The sequence below is a fragment of the Mus caroli genome, unplaced genomic scaffold, assembly GCF_978045245.1.
Source record: "Mus caroli unplaced genomic scaffold, Mus_caroli_1 scaffold_15, whole genome shotgun sequence".
NCBI lineage: Eukaryota > Metazoa > Chordata > Mammalia > Rodentia > Muridae > Mus > Mus caroli.
The window spans coordinates 58,037,451-58,061,189 of record NW_028227270.1 but is presented as its reverse complement, the minus strand read 5'-3'; the positions used below and the strand labels follow the sequence as shown (position 1 = coordinate 58,061,189).

The 23,739-nt window shown below is 39.8% G+C and overlaps 2 protein-coding genes across 2 annotated transcripts in view; one reads left to right on the top strand and one right to left on the bottom strand.

The window, feature by feature from the left end:
- Window positions 1-23,739, top strand: part of LOC110288370 (uncharacterized) — a 145,428-nt gene that overhangs the window by 99,698 nt on the left and 21,991 nt on the right.
- LOC147000936 (uncharacterized) lies at window positions 636-22,830 on the bottom strand. Its single transcript, XM_085831014.1, is given in 8 exon segments — window positions 636-1,181; window positions 1,183-1,282; window positions 1,285-1,386; window positions 1,389-1,459; window positions 1,461-2,963; window positions 4,608-4,668; window positions 4,855-4,981; window positions 22,743-22,830. Coding segments are annotated over 8 exon segments (2,370 nt in total). The 5' UTR covers window positions 22,746-22,830; the 3' UTR covers window positions 636-778.

The following is a 23,739-nucleotide window of genomic DNA, read 5'->3' as shown; positions in this document are numbered from 1 at the left end:
ACCTGAATGAGTTATTTCATGGACCTAAAGTAAACTGTGAATTCTAAACCAGTTACCTTATCAATGAACCTCAAAGGGCTTTTGTCCCTCTGAGTTTCCAGGTATGAACAAAACAGAGACATCATCATGCTTGAGCAGATAGTTGAGAGTTACTAGAGTTTTTCTCAAGCATGAATAATGTTCCCAAAAGTCCTCTATACTTCTCGAATAGCATTTGAAATGCAAATGAAGAAAGTACCCAAGGGGAAAAAAAAAGAAAAAAAAAAAGAATAAATAATGTTGCCGGCCGGTGTTGGCGCACACCTTTAATCCCAGCACTTGGGAGGCAGAGGCAGGCAGATTTCTGAGTTCAAGGCCAGCCTGGTCTACAAAGTGAGTTCCAGGGCTACACAGAGAAACCCTGTCTTGAAAAAACCAAAAAAAAAAAAAAAAAAAAAAATTATTGTGACATGCAAACTTTAAGCGATCCAGTACATGCTAAAGGTATTACTCTCACATACAAATACTGTGACGTACAAAATGTTTGCACGGTGGCTCCATTTACAGGGTTACCCTGCAGCAAGGATTTTTCTCAAGAAAAAAAAAAAAAAAACGACTGGTCCGCATGCAAGCTTTAACACATTCCTTATTTTTATGAGGTTTCTTACAAGTCTGTGTTAATTTATACATTATGAGATAAATGTCAATGTCAACTGCAAAGGCCTTACCACATTATTCATACAAAGGTTCTCTCTCCAGTGTCTTCTTTTATGTATTCTAAGATATATCATGTGCTCTTTTATGTATTCAAAGATAACTGTGATATGCAAAGGTTCACCACATTGTGTATATTTATACAGTCTCTCTCTCTCTCTCTGTATCTCTGTCTCTGTCTCTCTCCAGTATGTGCTCCCTGCTGCATTAGGAAATAACTTTGCATAGCATAGGTTTTACCACATTGCTTATACTCCGGATTCTTGCCCCTACAAGTATGTTCATGATGATTAAGACTATGATCACATTCACAGTCTTTCTCTTCAGTACATTCACTTATACATTCAGAAATGATGGCGTTGTAAAAAGGTTGCTTACATCCATTTCCTTCATAGCTTTTCCCTCCAGTGTGGATTCTTTTGTTCTTTTGAAGATTACCATGTTTTGAAAAGACTTTCACACACTGATTACACTTGTAAGGACTCTCTAGTATGTCCTTTATGAATTTGTAGATTATAATGATGGGAAAAGGCTTTATCACATTCATAACATTCGTAATATTTCACTCCAGTATAAATTCTTCTATGGATTGGAGGTTACAAGATTGGGAAAAGGCTTTGTCACACTGATTACATTTGTAGGATTTATCTCCTGTATATCTTCTTCTATGAATTTGAAGATAACTGTGTTGTGAAAGGCTTTGTCACTTTGATTACATTTGTAAGGCTTCTCTCCAGTATGTGTTCTTTTATGATTTTGGAGGTAAGTGTTTTGAAAAGGTTTTATCACATTCATTACATTTGAAGTGTTTCTCTCTCATATGTGTACTTCTATGAATTTTGAGATGAATATATTGGGAAAAGGCTTTATCACATTCATTACATTTGTAGGGTTTCTCTCCAGTATGTGTTCTTTTATGAATGTGGAGATTACTGTGTTGGGAAAAGGCTTTATTACATTGATTACATTTGTAGGGTTTTTCTCCAGTATGTATCCTTGTATGTGTTTGGAGACGACGTTTCTCAGAAAAGGCTTTATCACATTGATTACATTTGAAGGGTTTCTCTCCTGTATGTCTTCTTCTATGAATTTGAAGATAACTGTGTTGTGAAAAGGCTTTATCACATTGATTACATTTGTATGGCTTCTCTCCAGTATGTGTTCTTTTATGATTTTGGAAGCAAAATTGTTTTGAAAACGGTTTATCACATTCAATACATTTGAATGGTTTCTCTCCAGTATGTATTCTTCTATGAATATAGAGATGACCGTATTGGGAAAAGGCTTTATCACATTGATTACATTTGTAGGGTTTTTCTCCAGTATGTATTCTTATATGTGTTTGGAGACTACGTTTCTGGGAGAAGGCTTTATCACATTGATTACATTTATAGGGTTTATCTCCAGTATGTGTTTTTCTATGAATTTGGAGATGACCAAATTGAGAAAAGGCTTTATCACATTCATTACATTTGAAGGGTTTCTCTCCGGTATGTGTTCTTCTATGAATGTGGAGATGACCATATTGGGAAAAGCCTTTATCACATTGATTGCATTTGTAGGGTTTTTCTCCAGTATGTTTCCTGATATGTGTTTGGAGACTACGTTTCTCAGAAAAGGCTTTATCACATTGATTACATTTGTAGGGTTTATCTCCAGTATGTGTTCTTCTATGAGTTTGAAGAGTACTGTGTTGTGAAAAGGATTTGGTACATTGATGACATTTGTAAGGCTTCTCTCCAGTATGTGTTCTTTTATGATTTTGGAGGTGAAAGCGTTTTGAAAAGGCTTTATCACATTCATCACATTTGAAGGGTTTCTCTCCAGTATGTGTTCTTATATGAATTTGGAGATGACCATATTGGGAAAAGGCTTTATCACATTGATTACATTTGTAGGGTTTTTCTCCAGTATGTATTCTTATATGTGTTTGGAGACTACGTTTCTGTGAAAAGGCTTTATCACACTGATTACATTTGTAGGGTTTCTCTCCAGTATGAATTCTTTCATGCCTTTTAAGATGACTGGGCGTTGCAAATCCTTTACCACATTGATTACATTCATAGGGTTTCTGTCCAGTTTGTGTTCTTTTATGTACTCGGAGACTTGTGTAAGGTAAAAAGTCTTCGACACAGTGAATAACTTCAGAGGGGATCTTTTCTGTATGAATCCTTTCATGCCTTTGGGCATGACTGTGAGCATGTAAATCAAAGGCTTTACCAAGTTGAGTATATTCAGAGGATTTCTCTGCACTCTGACTCCTTTCAAACCTGAGAAGAGAATTGGCCCATGTGAGAGCTTTACCACATGGATGAATACTTTCTTCTTGTTTTTCTGTTTGTTTGTTTGTTTGTTTTTTACTTATATGAAAGTACACTGTAGCTGTCCTGTCTTCTGACACTCCAGAAGAGGGAGTCAGATCTCATTATGGATGGTTGTTAGCCACCATGTAGTTGCTGAGATTTGAACTCAGGGCCTTCAGAAGGGCAGTTGGTGCTCTTAACTGCTGAGCCATCTCTGAACTCCTAGAATACTTTCATCTGTAAGATTTAATGTTACTATTTGTCTAAATGTAAAGAGGCATCAGATCTTTTATCACTTTGCTTACATTCATGCTGTTTCCCTACATTACGGGTTGTTTCTCATGGTTAGAGACACCTGAGAAGGTATGAACATTGATTACATGGCTCAGTTTTACGTATTCTTTTTCTATAAATGTTGTTCCCGTACTTGAAGAAAAGTGGAGGAAGTCAGAGCTTTAATGCACTAAGTGTATTACAAATTTTACTGTACTGTAGCTCATAGTATATTTGCAAAGTGAACCAGGAGAAATAGGAGCATTTCCACATCCCTAGGACTCAAGAGAATTATCTCCAGAATAAGGTTGCTGATGTATTGCCATCAAAGGTGGAAATGTAATTAACTGTTAACTTGTATTATGTTCAAAAAGTCTACTCTATAACTGCAACCCACTATATATCTTCTAATAGTTTTAGGAAAGGGAGGGAAAGAGAGAGAGAGAAAGACAGACAGTCATAGTTTTTGGAATATCTGTTTGGTATACATGTTGTGTACCCATTATAAAATATTATATAATTATGAAAGGAAGTCCAATACATAAAATGTTGAAGTTTGCATTCATAAGGTTTGACTCATTGTTCTCATAGACATGTGAAATATGGATTAAGGTTACTGCAAAACCTCCTACTCACCTCCCAAATGCTGCCCTTCTAACTAAACTTAGCACCAACACTGCTAATAAATGAGTACAACCAGGTTAAATATAGACTATTTGCTTCTTAGCAGCTTTTGGACATATATTTATCAACTATTCAGTTTGTATAGCTTTTCCAAAGTAAACAGAAACAGACTGCCAGTTGTACTGTGTAGCACTAATAGGGCTATGTTTCAAATTGGGGATATACATTAAGGCATTGTTTCCTTGTCCTCTTTTTTCTTTTTAGTTTTTGAGACAGGGTTTCTCTGTACAGCCCTGGCTGTCCTGGAACTCACTTTGTAGACCAGGCTGGCCTCGAACTCAGAAATCTGTGTGCCTCTGCCTCCCCAGTGCTGGGATTACAGGTATGTACCAACACGCCCAGCGCTTGCTCTCTTTCTTTTTTTTTTTTTTCTTTTTTTTTTTTTTTGGTTTTCTCCGCCTGCCTCTGCCTCCCGAGTGCTGGGATTAAAGGCGTGCCGCCACCAAGCCCGGCCACAGCTTGCTCTCTTTCTTAAAGGAAGGCCTTGCAAAAATCAGACACAGGACATTAAAGGCGATGGTTTTGTTGGAATGTAACAATCATCAATACACTTAAAGCTGTGCTAATTTACACTGATCCTTTTCTTATCAATTTTCAGCACACATTAACATATCTTTAGAGGCAGATTTGTATGAGCTTGCACATGAAAATTACCTTCTGTGTCTTCTAGAACTTTGACAATATTCTTCAATATTTTGGGCTTCCCAATTAAAGCCTAAAACAGAAAAAGTATGCCTTAAGATTTAGCAAAATGTAAGTTACTATCTTCAGTGAACCTTATAGTCATGCATGATTTATTCACCAAATCCTTCCTTCATTTTTATTGAAACTACAGAAGTGCATCAAAAGAAAAAACTGTTTTCTTGAATTTTAAAACAGGAAAGGGAAGTCACAAATTTACCTATAGCATTGAGGTTCTTGTAGGTATCCAACATGACATCTTTGTAGAGCTTCTTCTGAGAAGGATCCAGCAGAGCCCACTCCTCTTGAGTGAAGTTCACATGCACGTCCTCATATGTCACTGCATTCTAGAGCATCCCATAAACGTGTATAAAGGAAAGCACAATAGAAACAACATCGGGCATCTATTATTCCTAGGCAATGTGTTCATATAATTCTGGGGCCTGTCCCACTTATTTACTCACACCCAAGTTCTACTGTAACAACCAAGTCATATCAGAAGGAAACTTAATAATAAGGTTCGCCCCTGTCATTTCTTTTTTTCTTCTTTTAAGAGTTATATATTTCATATATGTGAGTATACTGTTGCTATCTTCAGACACTCAAGATGAGGGCATTGGATAGCTATTACAGGTGGTTGTGAACCACCATGTGGTTGCTGGGATTAAACTCAGGACCTCTGTAAGAACAGTGTTCTTAAGCGCTGAGGCATCTCTCCAGCCCTGTCACCCCTGTCATTTCTCAACCCTTTAAATAGGATGTAGCCTTTTCAAAGAATGTTCAATTACACATATACAGAGACAAGCTCTACAAGAACAATATTGTTTAGCACACACCAAAGAAATTGTATTAACAATTAATATATATATAAATCAATAAACATGCTGGGTCTATTGGTTTATGCCTCTAACAATGCAGTCAGGAGACATAAGCAGAAGTATAACATTGAGATGGATGTCAGTGTGATATATACAATTGGTTCTAGACAGCCAAAGATACATAGTAAGACCCTGTATCTCCTGCCATAATTAACCAACCAAACCAGAAACACAGAATGAACTCATGTGATTTTATTTAAGATCTTACTTTAAAAAAAAAAGAATTTATTTATTTATTTCATGTATATGTCACTGTAGCTTTCTTCAGACACATCAGAAGAGGGCATCAGATCCCATTACAGATGGTTGTGAACCACCATGTGGTTGCTGGGAATTGAACTTAGGATCTTTGGAAGAGCAGTCTGTGCTCTTACCTGCTGAGCCATCTCTCCAGCCCTTTACTTAAACTCTTTTGAGAGTGATACATACAATACAGTTCTGTATTCATCTTCCAGAACCTGAGGTACACCAGCTCACACTATAACATTAATAAGATATTACCAAAAGGGAATATATGGTTTAATAGTTCCACTTGTACATAAGAAAATATTGGCCACACTAATGTTGATTAGAGGTAAACAATATATGGTAGGAGAGGTAGTTCAGCAATAAAATTTAGGGCATGGTTCTAATGCTAAGACTGGGACTCTGCCTGTAAACTCTGAAGGTCCTTGTCTTTACCTGGATTTTGATCAATCAGTATGGTTGACAACAGTCAATGCATGGGTGGAAGGACTGCCAGATTCCTGAAGGAGAGTAGAGAGAGCCATGGGGCAGGAAAGGGAGATCTATCATGCTTTAGAGGAAAAGACAGTCACCAGCCATGTGTGATCCCCAGTGAGTGATCATTGGCCACTTCCCCAGGTGGGAGGTTCAAAATACAACTAAGTTGACAGCAGAATTAGGGTGCTGGGCAAGGAAAAGGTAAGTGGGCAACAAAGCTGAGTGCAGATTGAGAGGGTTGAGCAAGGACTAAAGGAAAGGACACACTAGTTGTGGGAGGCTGGAAAAGGCAAGACACTGAGCCACAAGGCATGGTAAAAATATTAAGGTGTATGTGTATGTGCGTGTGTGTGGGTGTGTGTGCAAGAGCATGCGTAAGACTTTCATCCAGATCTTTTTGTTTTGTTGTGTTTTGTTTCTGAGATAGGGTTTCTCTGTATAGACCTGGCTGTCTGGAACTCACTCTATAGACCAGCTGCCTCAAACTCAAAAATTCACCTGCCTCTGTCTCCCAAATGCAGCAATTAAAAGCATGTATCACCACTGCCCAGCCTTTCCAGAGCTTAAGAAGGGGTAGTTAAAAAGCTAGGTGCTACATGAAGAGCTCTTGCTGGTCCTACAAAAGAGTGAACTCAATTCCCTTTATTTACAGGGGTTCCACAGCTATCCATTATTCCACTTTCAGGAAGTCTCAGGCCATCTTCTGACAACTGTGAGGAACGGGCACACATGAGATATTTATTTGTGCATACAGGCAAAAGACTCATAGTCTTCCCAACATAAGTCACTACAAACACAACAGGTAGAAAAGTCAGCACCTGCCATCCAATAACTGAGAAGTCTAAGCAGTATTAATGTCATGCGTACATGCCATGCTGAAAAATAAGATGATAATGTCTGTGAAATTTCAAAAACCAGGAGGAGGATAAAGCTCAGCACAAAAACATATGCTTGATATTACACATACGAAATACACACACATTACAGGCACATCTGTCAATAAAAAAGGCCAGGCTAGTTGGCCCACATTTGGTCCCAACATTTGAAGTCAGAATCAATTTGATCTCTATGTTCAAGGCCTGGATGGCATTCAGGACTACTAGGTAGGACGACAGAGAAACATTATCTTCAAAGACAGAAAACACAAATAAAGTATGAACGCATTGGTTAAGCAAAATAACTTAACACTGACTAGCTAGCTATTGCTTCCACTGCATCTTAAGCAATTTAAAGACAGAGTCTATTATGAGGAAGGCATGATAGGAAGGAAGGATATGAAAAGAAAGCTGACGGATAAATTTCAATCAAAACCCAATAAACAGAAAAAAGAGAAAATGGATTAAGTCAATAGACACTCCAATCCCATGTCAATAAGGAAATGCATCTAGTAGGGCTCCTTTTACAAAACCTCCATATTCTCAAAAAGGAAGAACACCAAGAAGAGATAAGACTTTAAAGCCAACATTCTATCTGGAACCCCTTTGACCTCTTTGAACCTAATTATGCTCTGACCTTGGACACTATAGGCTCATGGTCATTCCTTGATAAAAATGCATTTATTCTCACTTCATGGGCTCTTAAAATCTGGAACATCATACACAGTGTTCAAATGTCCAAAGTCTCTTTTGACCCTCAAGACAATCTTTGGACTGTCACATCTTCTAAATTCTGTCAGCGGAAACTAGCATAAAATGAGACAAAGGAAGAATCTAATCAAACACTACTGATCAAGAAGACAAGTAATCTCATCAATATCACTGTGCATGCCTAGTGTGGTTTGTGATTGACATCATCAGCCCTATGTGGTAGGAACTATTAGATTCTCAGGTTAAGAAACCACCCCTCTCCACAGGCTCTGGCCCCAGACCATTACCAGCTCTTCCAAGAATAAGCCTGGTTTTAGAGAAGGAGCTCTTTTTCTATGTTTCTTTGTCAGTACCTCATGGACTTAGGGAAAGATCCCAAGGCCTAGGACCCAGGCTGTTACAGGCCCAACCAAGAACTTTGCTGAGTTTGAGAAGAAGCTATGTCATTCTCCATCTATGAAGACCTCAGGGATAGCCTTGCTTGATCAGGACAGTCCTCATCACAACAGTGTTTTTCCTTTCCAAATGGTGTTGACAGATGTCTTGACCATGTGGAGGAACTATGCTTTTTCAAGAAAAAAAAATGGTCCTTTATGGCACTCTAGGCCTTAGTGTTGGTTATGAGCCTGCAATACTTCATTGAGCAGCTTGTTAAAGGGCTGGTCTGTGACCTGGGAAAGGGCCTATTTGTTAATCAGGGTTGTCTCCTTTGTTATGACCTGGAGCAATATTTCCCCACAATCCTGATGAACAACCCTGTGTATCCCAGCATCCTAGTCTCTCAGATGCTTGGTTACTATACTACTTCTCTGTGGGTGTTTAGGAGGAAGTCCCTCCCTCAACTAAATGTGACTTCCCATTTTCTTATTATTGGAAAGTCTTTTCCATCAGCGATTCTACTCTATGCTTCTTATCACAGCATAAATTTGGAGTTCATGAGATGGGGTTTACAACTGCCACAAAATTAACTCCAAATGGATCTTAAATGGCGGCCAGGACAAAATGTTTAGAAGATACCAGAGAATCTCGGATGCTCCGAATTTGGCATCTTGCTAAGGATGTTTCTACATGGCAAACCCTTGCTCCAAATGTTTTGTGTAGATGAAGCTCCCATAATGAAGTTGTTAAGATGCCACCACTGAGTACATCTAGTGCCTAAGACCTCATGGAATCGCACAGCTGGCTCTTACTTTCCACCTAACCCAGGGGAGAGCCCACTATCAGGATTCCTGCCTCTTACACCACTGCTCCTTTAGGTTAGTGGCAGTGGTCACATGCTCACCATGATGAGACTTAGTAGCTCGCCTGAACTCTGCAAAGGCACCCAACATCAGAGGTCAAAGCACATCACTGCAACCATAGAAGCCTGCTCTGCAATGCTACTGAACCTGCAACAGAGAACAAAGCACCTAGAAGAGGCCTCAGCTTCGTCTGATTGGATGGTTTTCTAGGAGGCCCTGACTGGCCAGTGTCAAGAGCACTGGCCTTAAGGATAGACTGTGCTGAAAGCTTGCCTCTTAGGGCTTCCTACCCCAGGAAATCAGTCCAGGACTTGACGCTATTCAGATTTGCAAAATCTTTGTTTCAGTATTGCAATGTGCCTGTCCTCCAATAGTCGAGCTTTCTGTTACCAGCACTGAGCACAAATATCTTCTCCCTCCATTTCGTAATCCTCCCCCTCTCCTCTTCCACCTGCTTCTCCTCCTCCACTTCCCAATCCTCCTCCTCTCCTCTTGCTTCTGTTCATCCTCCTCCTCTATCTATTCCTCCTTCTCTTCATCCTAATGTTCTATGTTCCTCCACCACTCCTCTTCCTCCCGCTCCTCTTCCTCCTTTTCTTCTTCTCCCTGCCCTCCTCTGCCTCTCCTCCTCCTCCTAGAATTGAGATGGGTAGCTTGCACTGTTCATTATTCATCTTGGTGCAGAGTGAACCATATGAACCACATGCAGAATGGTTCCATGCATATTATCAATTACTGCATCATTTTAAGATATAAAATGTGATATTTGTTTCTGTGACTTTACACTGATCTCAGGAATACCTAAGCTAATATTCACCTACTACATATTGAAAGGTAAAAAAAAAAAAAAAAAAATCACTGAAGACCCCAGATCAGATAATATGCAAAAAGAAAAAGCACTTATTCTGGAGAAACAACCAGCATTCTTTGAAATGGTGACCCCACACAAAGGTAAGAGTACCTCCTTATAGGAAACAGGTGGAACTCTCTAGAAGGATAGGATAGTCGAAAATTTCATTGGTAGGGCTAGGGGGTCACAGGTTGTCAGTGATCTGCATTCCTATACCATGAACATTTCACCATATGATGAATCAGGGCTGCCCAGCCCAGATGGACCATTCTCAGATAGTTCCCCATTTCTGTGATTATCCCCAGTCTGGTCTCTGGAAGGGGGTTCTACCATCTTCTAGATCTTATGGTCTGTTCCTAAACCTGGTGTCTTATGACTTACTTTTGGGATTTTCAGTTTATTTCTGAAACTGGTACCTTTTTAAAATAAGGATTGGACCTCAAATGGCAACAAAAGGGCTCCTTAGATGGAGAAAAATAGGGTTTATCTTGCCCTTTCAATATGATTCTCCAGACAACCCTAGGAGAAAAGCAGGAAATGAGGAAATGGATTCCAATCACTGTGGAGCACTACTGTTAGCCAGCACATCTTCCTGAGTTGAAAAGGTGAAAAAACATCTGTATTATTAAAGGATTTCCACTTGAACAGAACTGATAGTATGGATCTCTCTATGTATGTAGAAAGTGGATATATAAGAATGGCTCGCAGAATGTGGTCCAACTAGGAAACTAATAACTGCGTACCAATGGAAAGTTGAAGGATACCGTAGTGCCTGTGTGTCTCAACTGGTGTTCCACATATACCATAATTCCAAAGATGGAACCTCTAATGCTAGAAAACTCAAATGATCTCCCTTGACAGAGTATGGCAAGCAGAAAAAGAGAAGGAGAGAGAATCTTCGATATCCTTTATAAATGTAGGATGCCACCAGAAATTGTGGCCTAGATTAAAGACATTTTTGTCAATTCAAAAGAACCGGAATAAAGAAGGATTCTCCCATGTTAAATGTTGCAAATAATAAAAACACACTTTCACAATGCCCACCTGTTTCAGTTTTAGGTTACTTTACTTGTTTTAATACAGTAATCTGAACTACTTGAAGTAGTGTCAATTACAGTTGACAATAAGTTCAGTTCTTTATCCAGATTCATGACTGCCTTTTCTGCAGCCAGAGTAATGGCCAGTCAAGATGATTATTGACCAGGTAAAATTGATTACCTCACGTCTCATTGCTAATGTCAAGTACTGCCAAACCAGGAAAACTTTCCCCTTCAAAGCCTAGGGTAGAAGAGATGCAGCACTGTCTTCCCATCATGTGGCCTTAGGGACAGGACCAGATGTGCAAAGCAGTTATCAATTACATAGCATGAGCCAGCTATTGAAAAATTGGAAAGAAATTCTTATACCTGGGAAAAACCACAGAATTGCAAATAGTAAGAGATCAGAGCAGAGCTGAATTCACAGAAATTACGTTGAAAGGGGAAACAATAATTGATTTTTTTCAAACTTAAGTATTACTAAAAAACTGCATAGCCATACTGACATTCAAAATTAGCAGCCCATATCCTCACATCAGGAATAGCATTAATCAAACACTATTTGAACTGGCCTCTATGTGGACTCTTAGCTGCTGACACCTGTAACTTGACACACAACTTGACACACACACAATTACACTCAATGGCCTGGGTTTCAATTCCTGTGCTGACTTAATGATCTCAGTGAAGATAGCACATATATCTGTAGAACAGTACCCTATGTGCAAATTGAATGCTCATTGGCTTAACTGACATTCACAAATCAAACACCCATCAATATAGGCTGTCTTCATCAGAGATCCAAAATTAAAAATCACCTCCCTGCTCAGCATCGGTGGGAGCCATCTTGATTCCGGGACTCCGCCGAAAGTAGTCTGCACAGGTAAGAGTATGCACTACAGAAGCTAATAGCTTCTGGGACAGGCAGGAGACACAGAGCTTCTGAGAGAGCCCCCTTTTCAGGCTCCAGACATCCGGCCACCTTCCCAGCCAGAGGATAGGTGACCTTCCGACCCAGGAGGGCTTTGGCTCAGCATGGGGGGGAGGGGGAAAGACATCTTGGGTCTGAGACTCCACGGAAAGTAGTCTGCACAGGTGAGAGTGTGGACTACAGAAGCTAACAGCTTCTCGGACAGGCCAAAGCAACACAGCTTCTGGGACAGGTCCTGTTTTGGGCCTTCATCTTCGGCCAGGAGGGAGATCCGATAGCCAGATATCTGTACACCTTCCCTGTAAGAGGAGAGCTTGCCTGCAGAGAGTGCTCTGACCACTGAAACTCAGAGGAGAGAGCTAGTCTCCCAGGTCTGCTGATAGAGGCTAACATAATCACCAGCAGAACAATCTCTAACCAGAGACAACTATAACAACTAACTCCAGAGATTACCAGATGGCGAAAGGCAAACGTAAGAATCTTACTAACAGAAACCAAGACCACTCACCATCATCAGAACCCAGCACTCAACTTCACCAAGTCCAGGGCACCCCAACACACCCGAAAAGCTAGACCGGGATTGCCAAGGGACTCTGGTGGAGCCAGCTTGAGGCAGTAATGCCAAAAAGCTGCTCATGAGAAATGAATTCCTAGGACTCTTCTCCTGGAAGTCTGACGAAAGTCAGCCCTCCAGTTTGGGTCAGTTTGACAGGTGTAAAGCCTGGAAGCTGTTCTTTTTTTTTTTTTTTTTTTTTTTTTAAAGATTTATTTATTTATTATATGTAAGTACACTGTAGCTGTCTTCAGACACTCCAGAAGAGGGCGCCAGATCTCGTTACGGATGGTTGTGAGCCACCATGTGGTTGCTGGGATTTGAACTCTGGGCCTTCAGAAGAGCAGTCGGGTGCTCTTACCTACTGAGCCATCTCACCAGCCCCCGGAAGCTGTTCTTGAGGATCAGAGTTCCATGGTAATTCCCCTCCCGGAAGTTTGGCGTTTTCTCCTGAACCCATAATAATCAAATTCCCACCACATTAGTCTAATGTATAGACTCACGTGCACTCTATTAAGCATTACCTTAGAGTAAATGCCTTTTAAGATTGTATTCTAACATAGCTAAAGCCTTTTCCCAGTGTTCTTAGATTCCAGATAGCAGCAAGGAGTTTAACCTATTCAGTAACTAATTTAGCTCTACCATAAAACAATAAAAGCACTAGCCATTAGCTCAGTTATCTGCAGAAAGAGACTAAAAGTCTCACTGAGATAGAAATATTTACTACAAACTACATTCCACACCAGAGCAAGTTGATATACTATCCTGATAATGGGAATTCTCCAAACTAGATAAAATTTAATAAGGCCTAGAGAATTTCGGGGTCAGTGACACTACATTACTCTTGAAGCCTGTCAAGAGTTAAACCCCCTGGAGCAATTAACAAAGTGTAAAACTCTTGCCTGGCCAGGGCTGAAGCAGGCGCTAATCTCTAAGTAAACATAGTCCTTTTGAAGTCACTCCTCTTACATCTGGAGGGATACTTATCCCTAACCTAAACATTTATCTGGTTCCTGCAAATTCTTTTTGTAGTCACTCCTCTTGCACCTGGGAAACTTCAATGTACCGTACCTGTTATGTTTTACAATTTATGATATTTGCTGTAATATAATTAGTCTAAGCTCGACCAGAAAATTACATTCAGATTCAACACCTCTCTTGTGTGATTGATTCTGTCTGTCGCCATCTGACACTTTGCCTATCCACTCGAGAGACTCGTTCTTACGAGGCACAGGAAAAAGAAGGTCTGCGGCACCGGATTTAAAAGCATATCTCATGATGATGGTAGAGGACATCAAGAAGGACTTTAATAACCCACTTAAAGAAATACAGAAGAACACTGCTAAACAGGTGGAAGACCTTAAAGAGGAAGCACAAAAATCCCTTAAAGAATTGCAGGAAAACACAACCAAACAGGTGATGGAATTGAATAAAACCATCCAAGACCTAAAAAGGGAAGTAAACACAAGAAAGAAAACCCAAAGTGAGGCAACGCTGGAGATAGAAACCCTAGGAAAGAAATCTGGAACCATAGAAGCGAGCATCAGCACAGAATACAAGAGATGGAAGAGAGAATCTCAGGTGCAGAAGATTCCATAGAGAACATCGGCACAACAATCAAAGAAAATACAAAACACAAAAAGATCCTAACTCAAAACATCCAGGAAATCCAGTACACAATGAGAAGACCAAACCTCAGGATAATAGGAGTAGATGAGAATGAAGATTTTCAACTCAAAGGACCAGCAAAGATCTTCAACAAAATTATAGAAGAAAACTTCCCAAACCTAAAGAAAGAGATGCCCATGAACATACAAGAAGCCTACAGAACTCCAAATAGACTGAACCAGAAAAGAAATTCTTCCCGACACATAATAATCAGAACAACAAATGCACTAAATAAAGATAGAATATTAAAAGCAGTAAGGGAAAAAGGTCAAGTAACATATAAAGGCAAGCCTATCAGAATTACACCAGATTTTTGACAAGAAACTATGAAAGCCAGAAGAGCCTGGACAAAGTTATACAGACACTAAGAGAACACAAATGCCAGACCAGGCTACTATACCCAGCCAAACTTTTAATTACCTTAGAAACGAAAGTATTCCACGACAGAACCAAGTTTACACATTATCTTTCCACGAATCCCACCCTTCAAAGGATAATAACAGAAAAAAACCAATACAAGGACGGAAACCACGTACTAGAAAAAACAAGAAGGTAATACCTCAACAAACCTAAAAGAAGACAGCCTCAAGAACAGAATGCCAACTCTAACAACAAAAATAATAGGAAGCAACAATTACTTTTCCTTAATATCTCTTAATATCAATGGACTCAACTCCCCAATAGGAAGACATGGACTAACAGACTGGCTACATAAACAGGACCCAACATTTTGCTGCTTACAGGAAACTCATCTCAGAAAAAAAAAAAAAAAGATAGACACTACCTCAGAATGAAAGGCGGGAAAACAATTTTCCAAGCAAATGGTCTGAAGAAACAAGCTGGAGTAACCATTCTAATATCTAATAAAATCGACTTCCAGCCCAAAGTCATCAAAAAAGACAAGGAGGGACACTTCATACTCATCAAAGGTAAAATCCTCCAAGAGGAAATCTCAATTCTGAATATCAATGCTCCAAATACAAGGGCAGCCACATTCATTAAAAAAATTTAGTAAAGCTCAAAGCACACATTGCACCTCACACAATAATAATGGGAGACTTCAACACACCACTTTCACCAATGGACAGATCACGGAAACAGAAACTAAACAGGGACACAGTGAAACTAACAGAAGTTATGAAACAAATGGATCTAACAGATATCTACAGAACATTTTATCCTAAAATAAAAGGATATACCTTCTTCTCAGCACCTCATGGTACCTTCTCCAAAACTGACCACATAATTGGTCACAAAACAAGCCTCAACATATACAAAAATATTGAAATTGTCCTATACATCCTATCAGATCACCATGGACTAAGGCTGATTCAATAACAAAATAAATAATAGAAAGCTAACATTCACATAGAAACTGAACAACACTCTTCTCAATGATACCTTAGTCAAGGAAAAAATAAAGAAAGAAATTAAGGACTTTTTGGAGTTTAATGAAAATGAAGCCACAACATACCCAAACTTATGGGACACAATGAAAGCATTTCTAAGAGGAAAACTCATAGCTCTGAGTGCCTCCAAAAAGAAATTAGAGAAAGCACAAATTAGCAGCTTGACAACACACCTAAAAGCTCAAGAACAAAAGGAAGCAAATTCACCCAAGAGGAGTAGACGGCAGGAAATCAACCAAGTGGAAACAAGAAGAACTATTCAAAGAATCGACCAAACGAGGAGCTGGTTCTTTGAGAAAATCAACAAGATAGATAAACCCTTAGCCAGACTCACTAGAGGGCACAGGGAAAGCATCCTAATTAACAAAATCAGAAAAAAAAAAAAAAAAAGGGAGACATAACAACAGATCCTGAAGAAATCCAAAACACCATCAGATCCTTCTACAAAAGGCTATACTCAACAAAACTAGAGAACCTGGATGAAATGGACAAGTTTCTAGACAAATACCAAGTAGCAAAGCTAAATCAAGACCAGGTTAATGATCTAAACAGTCCTATATCCCCTAAAGAAATAGAAGCAGTCATTAATAGTCTCCCAACCAAAAAAAGCCCAGGACCAGATGGGTTTAGTGCAGAGTTCCATCAGACCTTCAAAGAAAATCTAATCCCAGTTCTTCACAAACTATTCCACAAAATAGAAACAGAAGGTACTCTACCCAACTCATTCTATGAAGCCACACTTACGCTGATACCTAAACCACAAAAAGACCCAACAAAGATAGAGAAGTTCAGAACAATTTCCCTTATGAATATCGATGCAAGAATCCTCAATAAAGTTCTCACTAACCAAATCCAAGAACACATCAAAACAATCATCCATCCTGACCAAGTAGATTTCATCCCAGGGATGCAGGGATGGTTCAATATACGAAAATCCATCAACGTAATCCAGTATATAAACAAACTTAAAGACAAAAACCACATGATCATCTTGTTAGATGGGGAGAAAGATTTTGACAAAATCCAACACCCATTCATGATAAAAGTTTTGGAAAGATCAGGACTTCAAGGCCCATACCTAAACATAATAAAAGCAATCTACAGCAAACCAGTAGCCAACATCAAAGTAAATGGTGAGAAGCTTGAAGCAATCCCACTAAAATCAGGGACTAAACAAGGCTGCCCACTCTCTCCCTATCTATTCAACATTGTACTTGAAGTCCTAGCCAGAGCAATTTGACAACAAAAGGAGATCAAGAGGATACAAATTGGAAAGGAAGAAGTCAAAATATCACTATTTGCAGATGATATGATAGTATATATAAGTGACCCTAAAAATTCCACCAGAGAACTCCTAAACCTGATAAACAGCTTCAGTGAAGTAGCTGGATATAAAATTAACTCAAACAAGTCAATGGCCTTTCTCTACACAAAGGATAAACAGGCTGAGAAAGAAATTAGGGAAACAACACCCTCCTCAATAGTCACAAATAATAAAAATACCTTGGCGTGACTCTAACTAAGGAAGTGAAAGATCTGTATGATAAGAACTTCAAGTCTCTGAAGAAAGAAATTAAAGAAGATCTCAGAAGATGGAAAGATCTCCCATGCTCATGGATTGGCAGGATCAACATTGTAAAAATGGCTATCTTGCCAAAAGCAATCTACAGATTCAATGCAATCCCCATCAAAATTCCAACTCAATTCTTCAACGAATTAGAAAGAGCAACCTGCAAATTCATCTGGAATAACAAAAAAAAAAAAAAAAAAAAAATAGAATTGCAAAAACTCTTCTCAAGGATAAAAGAACCTCTGGTGGAATCACCATGCCTTACCTAAAGCTGTACTACAGAGTAATTGTGATTTAAAATGCATGGTACTGGTATAGTGACAGACAAGTAGACCAATGGAATAGACTTGAAGACCAAGAAATGAACCCACACACCTATGGTCACTTGATCTTTGACAAGGGAGCTAAAACCATTCAGTGGAAAAGAGACAGCATATTCAACAAATGGTGCTGGCACAACTGGTGGTTATCATGTAGAAAGAAGAATGCGAATTGATCCATTCCTATCTCCTTGTACTAAGGTCAAATCTAACTGGATTAAGGAACTCCACATAAAACCAGAGACACTGAAACTTATAGAGGAGAAAGTAGGGAAAAGCCTCGAAGATATGGGTACAGGGGAAAATTTCCTAATAGAACAGCAATGGTTTGTGCTGTAAGATCAAGAATAGACAAATGGGACCTCATAAAGTTGCAAAGCTTTTGCAAGGCAAAAGACACCATCAATAAGACAAAAAGAGGGCTGGTGAGATGGCTCAGTGGGTAAGAGCACCCGACTGCTCTTCTGAAGGTCCGAGGTTCAAATCCCAGCAACCACATGGTGGCTCACAACCATCTGTAACGAGATCTGGCGCCCTCTTCTGGAGTGTCTGAAGACAGCTGCAGTGTACTTACATATAATAAAAATAAATAAATCTAAAAATAAAAAAAAAAACAAAATAAAAAAATAAAAAAAAAAATTAGACAAAAAGACCACCAACAGATTGGGAAAGGATCTTTACCTATCCTAAATCGGATAGGGGAATAATATTCAATATATATAAAGAACTCAAGAAGGTGGACTCTAGAAAATCAAATAACCACCGTCAATAAGACAAAAAGACCACCAACAGATTGGGAAAGGATCTTTACCTATCCTAAATCAGATAGGGGAATAATATTCAATATATATAAAGAACTCAAGAAGGTGGACTCCAGAAAATCAAATAACCCCATTAAAACATGGGGCTCAGAGCTGAACAAAGTATTTTCACCTGAGGAATACCGAATGGCAGAGAAGCACCTGAAAAAATGTTCAACATCCTTAATCATCAGGGAAATGCAAATCAAAACAACCCTGAGATTCTACCTCACACCAGTCAGAATGGCTAAGATCAAAAATTCAGTTGACAGCAGATGCTGGCGAGGATGTGGAGAAAGAGGAACACTCCTCCATTGTTGGTGAGATTGTAAGCTTGTACAGCCACTGTGGAAATCAGTCTTGTGGTTCCTCAGAAAATTGGACATAGTACTACCAAAGGATCCCACAATACCTCTCCTGGGCATATATCCAGAAGATGTTCCAACTGGTAAGAAGGACACATGCTCCACTATGTTCATAGCAGCCTTATTTATAATATTGAGAAGCTGGAAAGCACCTAGATGCCCCTCAACAGAGGAATGGATACAGAAAATGTGGTACATTTACACAATGGAGTACTACCCAGCTATTAAAAAGAATGAATTTATGAAATTCCTAGGCAAATGGATGGACCTGGAGGGCATCATTCTGAGTGAGGTAACCCAATCACAAAGGAACTCACACAATATGTACTCACTGATAAGTGGATATTAGCCCAGAATCTTAGGATACCCGAGATATAAGATACAATTTGCGAAACACATGAAACTCAAGAAGAATGAAAACCAAAGTGTGCACACTTTTCTTAGAATTGGGAATAAAACGCCCATGGAAGGAGTTACAGAGACAAAGTTTGGAGATGAGATGAAAGGATGAACCATCTAGAGACTGCCATATCCGGGGATCCATCCCATAATCAGCTTCCAAACGCTGACACCATTGCATACACTAGCAAGATTTTGCTGAAAGGACCCAGTATGTCTGTCTCTTGTGAGACTATGCCAGGGCCTAGCAAACACAGAAGTGGATGCTCACAGTCAGCTATTGGATGGATCACAGGGCCCCCAATGGAGGAGCTAGAGAAAGTACACAAGGAGCTAAAGGGATCTGCAATCCTATAGGTGGAACAACAATATGAACTACCCAGTACCCCACTGGAGCTAGTGTCTTTAGAGGCATATGAATCAGAAAATGGCTTAGTCAGCCATCAGTGGAAAGAGAGGTCCATTAGTCATGCAAACTTTAAATGCCTCAGTACAGGGCCAAGAAGTGGGAGTGGGTAGGGGAGCGTGTGGGGGACTTTTGGAATAGCATTGGAAATGTAAATGAAATAAATACCCAATAAAAAAAAAAGAAAAAAAATCATCTCCCTGCCATAATCAGGTCTTGTTCATAATGGTGACTCCAGTAGCTGATTGCCTACCCCGTTTCCCCAGTAGGGATTGCAATAAACTCTCTTCTGATGTGAATGCAGAAGCTATGCCCTTCATGCAAATCCTGTTCCTCTTACTGTAATAAAAAAGTTGATTACATACATGATTCAGCAAGTAATTTAAAAACACAGTGGTGGTAGAGATTTAGACTTAAGTATTTAGTTGGTTTAGTCAATAGGAGAACAATGTCATTGTCCTGGGAAAAAACAGAGTGGAATGAATGCTACCTGACTCAACATAGGAAAGCTTGTCTCAGAAACATTATTTAAAACCTGGAGGTACAGCTGGTGTGGAATTAATATCTTTCCCAGAAAGAGATCACTTTTTCAGCTCGGGCTGATGCCCAAAGAAGACCCAGCCTAGGAAACAGTATGAATTCCACATATGGTGTCATCAATAAGTCCTTTTAGGTTCAGCCCCCTGGTTATACTTTGAACAATTTAATGGGGGACAGGACCTTGAAAGTTTAGCCACTGAGGCTGATGGAGATTTACAGAGCAAAACTATCTTCTAGTCCATAATGTAAGATCTAGAAAAGAGTTTTAAAAGATAGATCCATGCCACAACTCTCACATACATAAAGGACAGAGAACACAAATACAGAAAATATCAAGGAAACATCACCTAACAGCACTGTAGTTAAGGTTCTAATATGAACATGCCTGCTGATCTTTTCTAACCTCAGAATAAGACTGTTTGAAGGTTCTGCCCCTCCCACCCACCCATCCAACCACCCATCCACCCATCCATCCCTCCATCCATTCATTCATCCAAGGCAACTTTTTAAAGTGTTTAACTTGGGGCTGGAGAGATGGCTCAGCACATCTGACCACTGGTTCTCACCCAGCCAAGGGAAGTGCCCACTTCCACAGCTTCAATTGTTCATGCCCCTGCTCTTTCAGGTTAGCATAGACCTGAACCTCCATTATGGCAGAAAGTACTCAGAAGAACCCTCCTATTCTCCTGATTGGCCAGTGATTCTTGAGTGACATAAGCACGCTCCTTAGGGTTAGAATGTGCTGAAGGCACACAGTATACACCTTCAATGCTCAGGATTCTAGTTCAGGAACTTTGAAAGTAGTGTAGTCACAGCCCAGAAAGGGACAGGACAAAAGGAAGTAGATAACTTCACTGCTTTGACAGTATGTAATATTAAGAATGAACACTGAGGGCTGGCGAGATGGCTCATCAGATAAGAGCACTGAGTGTTCTTCCGAAGGTCCTGAGCTCAAATCCCAGCAACCACATGGTTGTTCACAACCACCAGTAATGAGATCTGATGCCCTCTTCTGGTGTGTCTGAATTTAGCTACAGTGTACTTATGTATAATAATAAATAAATCTTAAAAAAAAAAAAAAAAAGAAAAGAATGAACAGTGAGGTAATCAATTTTAGACCATTGACAAGAGTCTGACTGGCCCATTTTTTGGGTCCACACACCAGGCAATCAAGAATCTGAATAAAAATTTGAACTTACTGTGAAACCAAGATACTACATGTGTCCTACGAAATACATTGTATTACCAAATCTAGTAATACAATGTGGCCCATCCACTCAGAGGAGAAGGGGAGGGGGCATTGGAGGAAGAATTGCGGGAGGGGGGTGACTGGGAGGAAGGCAGTGTGCAGTATGTAAATTGAATAAAAAGAAATCAATTTATTAACAAGCAGGGGAGTGCTTTTATAGTCAAGCTCAAGGCCTAGGTACATAGCATGTGCTTACAAAAGTGGAATCTTTTTCAGTTAGTAACTTAGTTCACTATCACACAGTTAACAGAATATACCCGGTACGATGGAATTCATTTCTGATGTGGAAATCACAAAACTACAAATAACGAACAAGGCACAAAAAAAAAAAAAAAAAAAAAAAAAAGAAGAAGAAGAAAAAGAAGAAAAAGAAGAAGGTGACTTTTAACTTGGAATCTAATTTAAACCTTAATATTAATTTGTAAAAGAAAGGAAAACTGGAGTCTGCAAGCCTATCACAAATACAATTTTGATTATTTCCTGTGTTTGAGACAGGGTCTGAAACAGACACCCAGCTGACTTTGACTCACTAATCACACTACAATATATCATACATATTAAAAGTATAATAGATAGCAGGATGTATGCGCCTTTGAGCAAATATTCCTAGCATCTCTCTCTTCTATAGAAGAGAGAGCTAAGAAGCCATTTGGCGTTGGTCTGGTTATTAGGAAAGGACAGTGATTTTGAAAAAGTGCAGGCCATTCCCTGGCAGAGAGAACGGCATAAGAAGATACAGTTAGATCTCACCCCTATGTGCAATGTTAGCAGCCGAGAGATGTAACCTAACACACAGCTTCTCAACACTCTGAGCTGAAGTAACTGTGCAAGTGGATTGGACACATCTGCAAAGGAGTCCCCTCTAGTTGGAAATTCAACAACATTGGATCAAACTAACCTCCCAAAAGTTTATGAATTTGAATTATGAATTTATGTGAGTTTATCCATATTTGCTTGTGTAAAAGTCTTTCCTTCTGTGAGGGTGGCTCTCTTCTCCTGGTTTAAGAGATGTTTATTGCTCCAAACTTCCCCAAGCTTAGCAAGCAAGAGGCATCTGGACAAGAGGGAAAGGCTCTAGCAATGACTCCTTTACTTAATCACCCACTCCGTTTCCTTAGAGCACTTTCATAGGAAACTTTTTAGAAGAACTTGGAAATAAAGATTAAAGACATGTTTAAAAGTGTCCCACTTTTCTTCCTGTGACTTCAACTAGCAGGCTGGAAGTTAGAGCAGCCCAGTTTCTGTGGAGATAGAACAAAAACTACTCACTTAATCCCCTGCTGTTTTTAGAGTAGCCTCTAAATACCAGAGATTGCAGCTTCCACCCTTGCCTCAGAGGAACTTGGGCAGATCAGCTTCAGCTGCCAAGCGACTGAGATTTAAGATAGGCAAGCGTCTATTAACTAAACAGCAACCTTAAATATCTCTGAAGACCAAGTCTTGTCACCTCAGACACTCTTTCCCCTCTGCTGCCTGAAGAGGATCCAAGAATGGCCAGGGCTGGTCCCCTGCACCTCATCACCCCGACTCCAGCTGCTTAGCCCCCTGTTCCTTCCGGTTAAGGGCAGTGGTCACATGCTCACCATGTCGCCACGTTGTAGATCGCTGGCAATTCCCTAAGGCCCCTGTCAGCAGAGATCAAAACACATCAGACTAAGCTTTCAGTCGGCCTGAAACGGAGAGGAACAGACCGGGGGTGGGGGGGTGGGGGGGGACGGGGTACACGGAAGAACACGCCTCTACTTCTATTGGCGGGCCTATCCGGAGGCCCTGATTGGTTAGTGAGTCTTGATTGACATGAACACCTCCCTTAGGGTTACAGTGCGCTGAAAGCACACAGCATAGGGGCTTCCCGGATTGGGTTTCTTCAGGAGACCTTGTCCTAAGCAGCACTTGTAAAAGAAATAGAAAGAAATTCTTATGCCTGGGAAACATCACAGAATGGATACAAGTAAGAGATCAGAGCAGTGCTGCATTTAAAGGGAACCAATAATTGACTTTTTACAAACATAAATATTATTGAAAGAACACATAGCCATTCTGACTTTGTAAAAGAATAGTCCATTGCCTGGTAGAAGGAATACCATCTTTCAAATACTGTTTGACCTTGCCTCTATGTGGATTGTTGCCTGCTGAGACCTGTAACTTGACACACACAACTACAGCCAGTGAAGTCCTGTGTTTTAAATTTGTGAGCTGACTTAATTACAATGAGGATTGCATATATCTCATAGGACAGTAGTAACCGAACTGCAATTTGAGTATTCACTGGCTTAAATGACATCACAAATCATACACCCACTAATCTAGTCTGCTTTCATTTACCCTACATGAATTAAGGCACGCTGCAAAATTATAAAATTACCTCCATGCCAGCATCAGGCACTTTTCATTATGGCGACTCCAGCAGCTGGTTACCCACCCTGTTTCCCCCATTAGTGTACACAATAAACTTCTTCCTATTCTGGTCAGAATGCAGAAGCTATGGCCCTCATGCAAATCATTTTCCTCTTGACTCAATAAACAGTTGATTACATGACTCAAATGCATAACTTTAAAATACAGAGGTGGTACAGATGT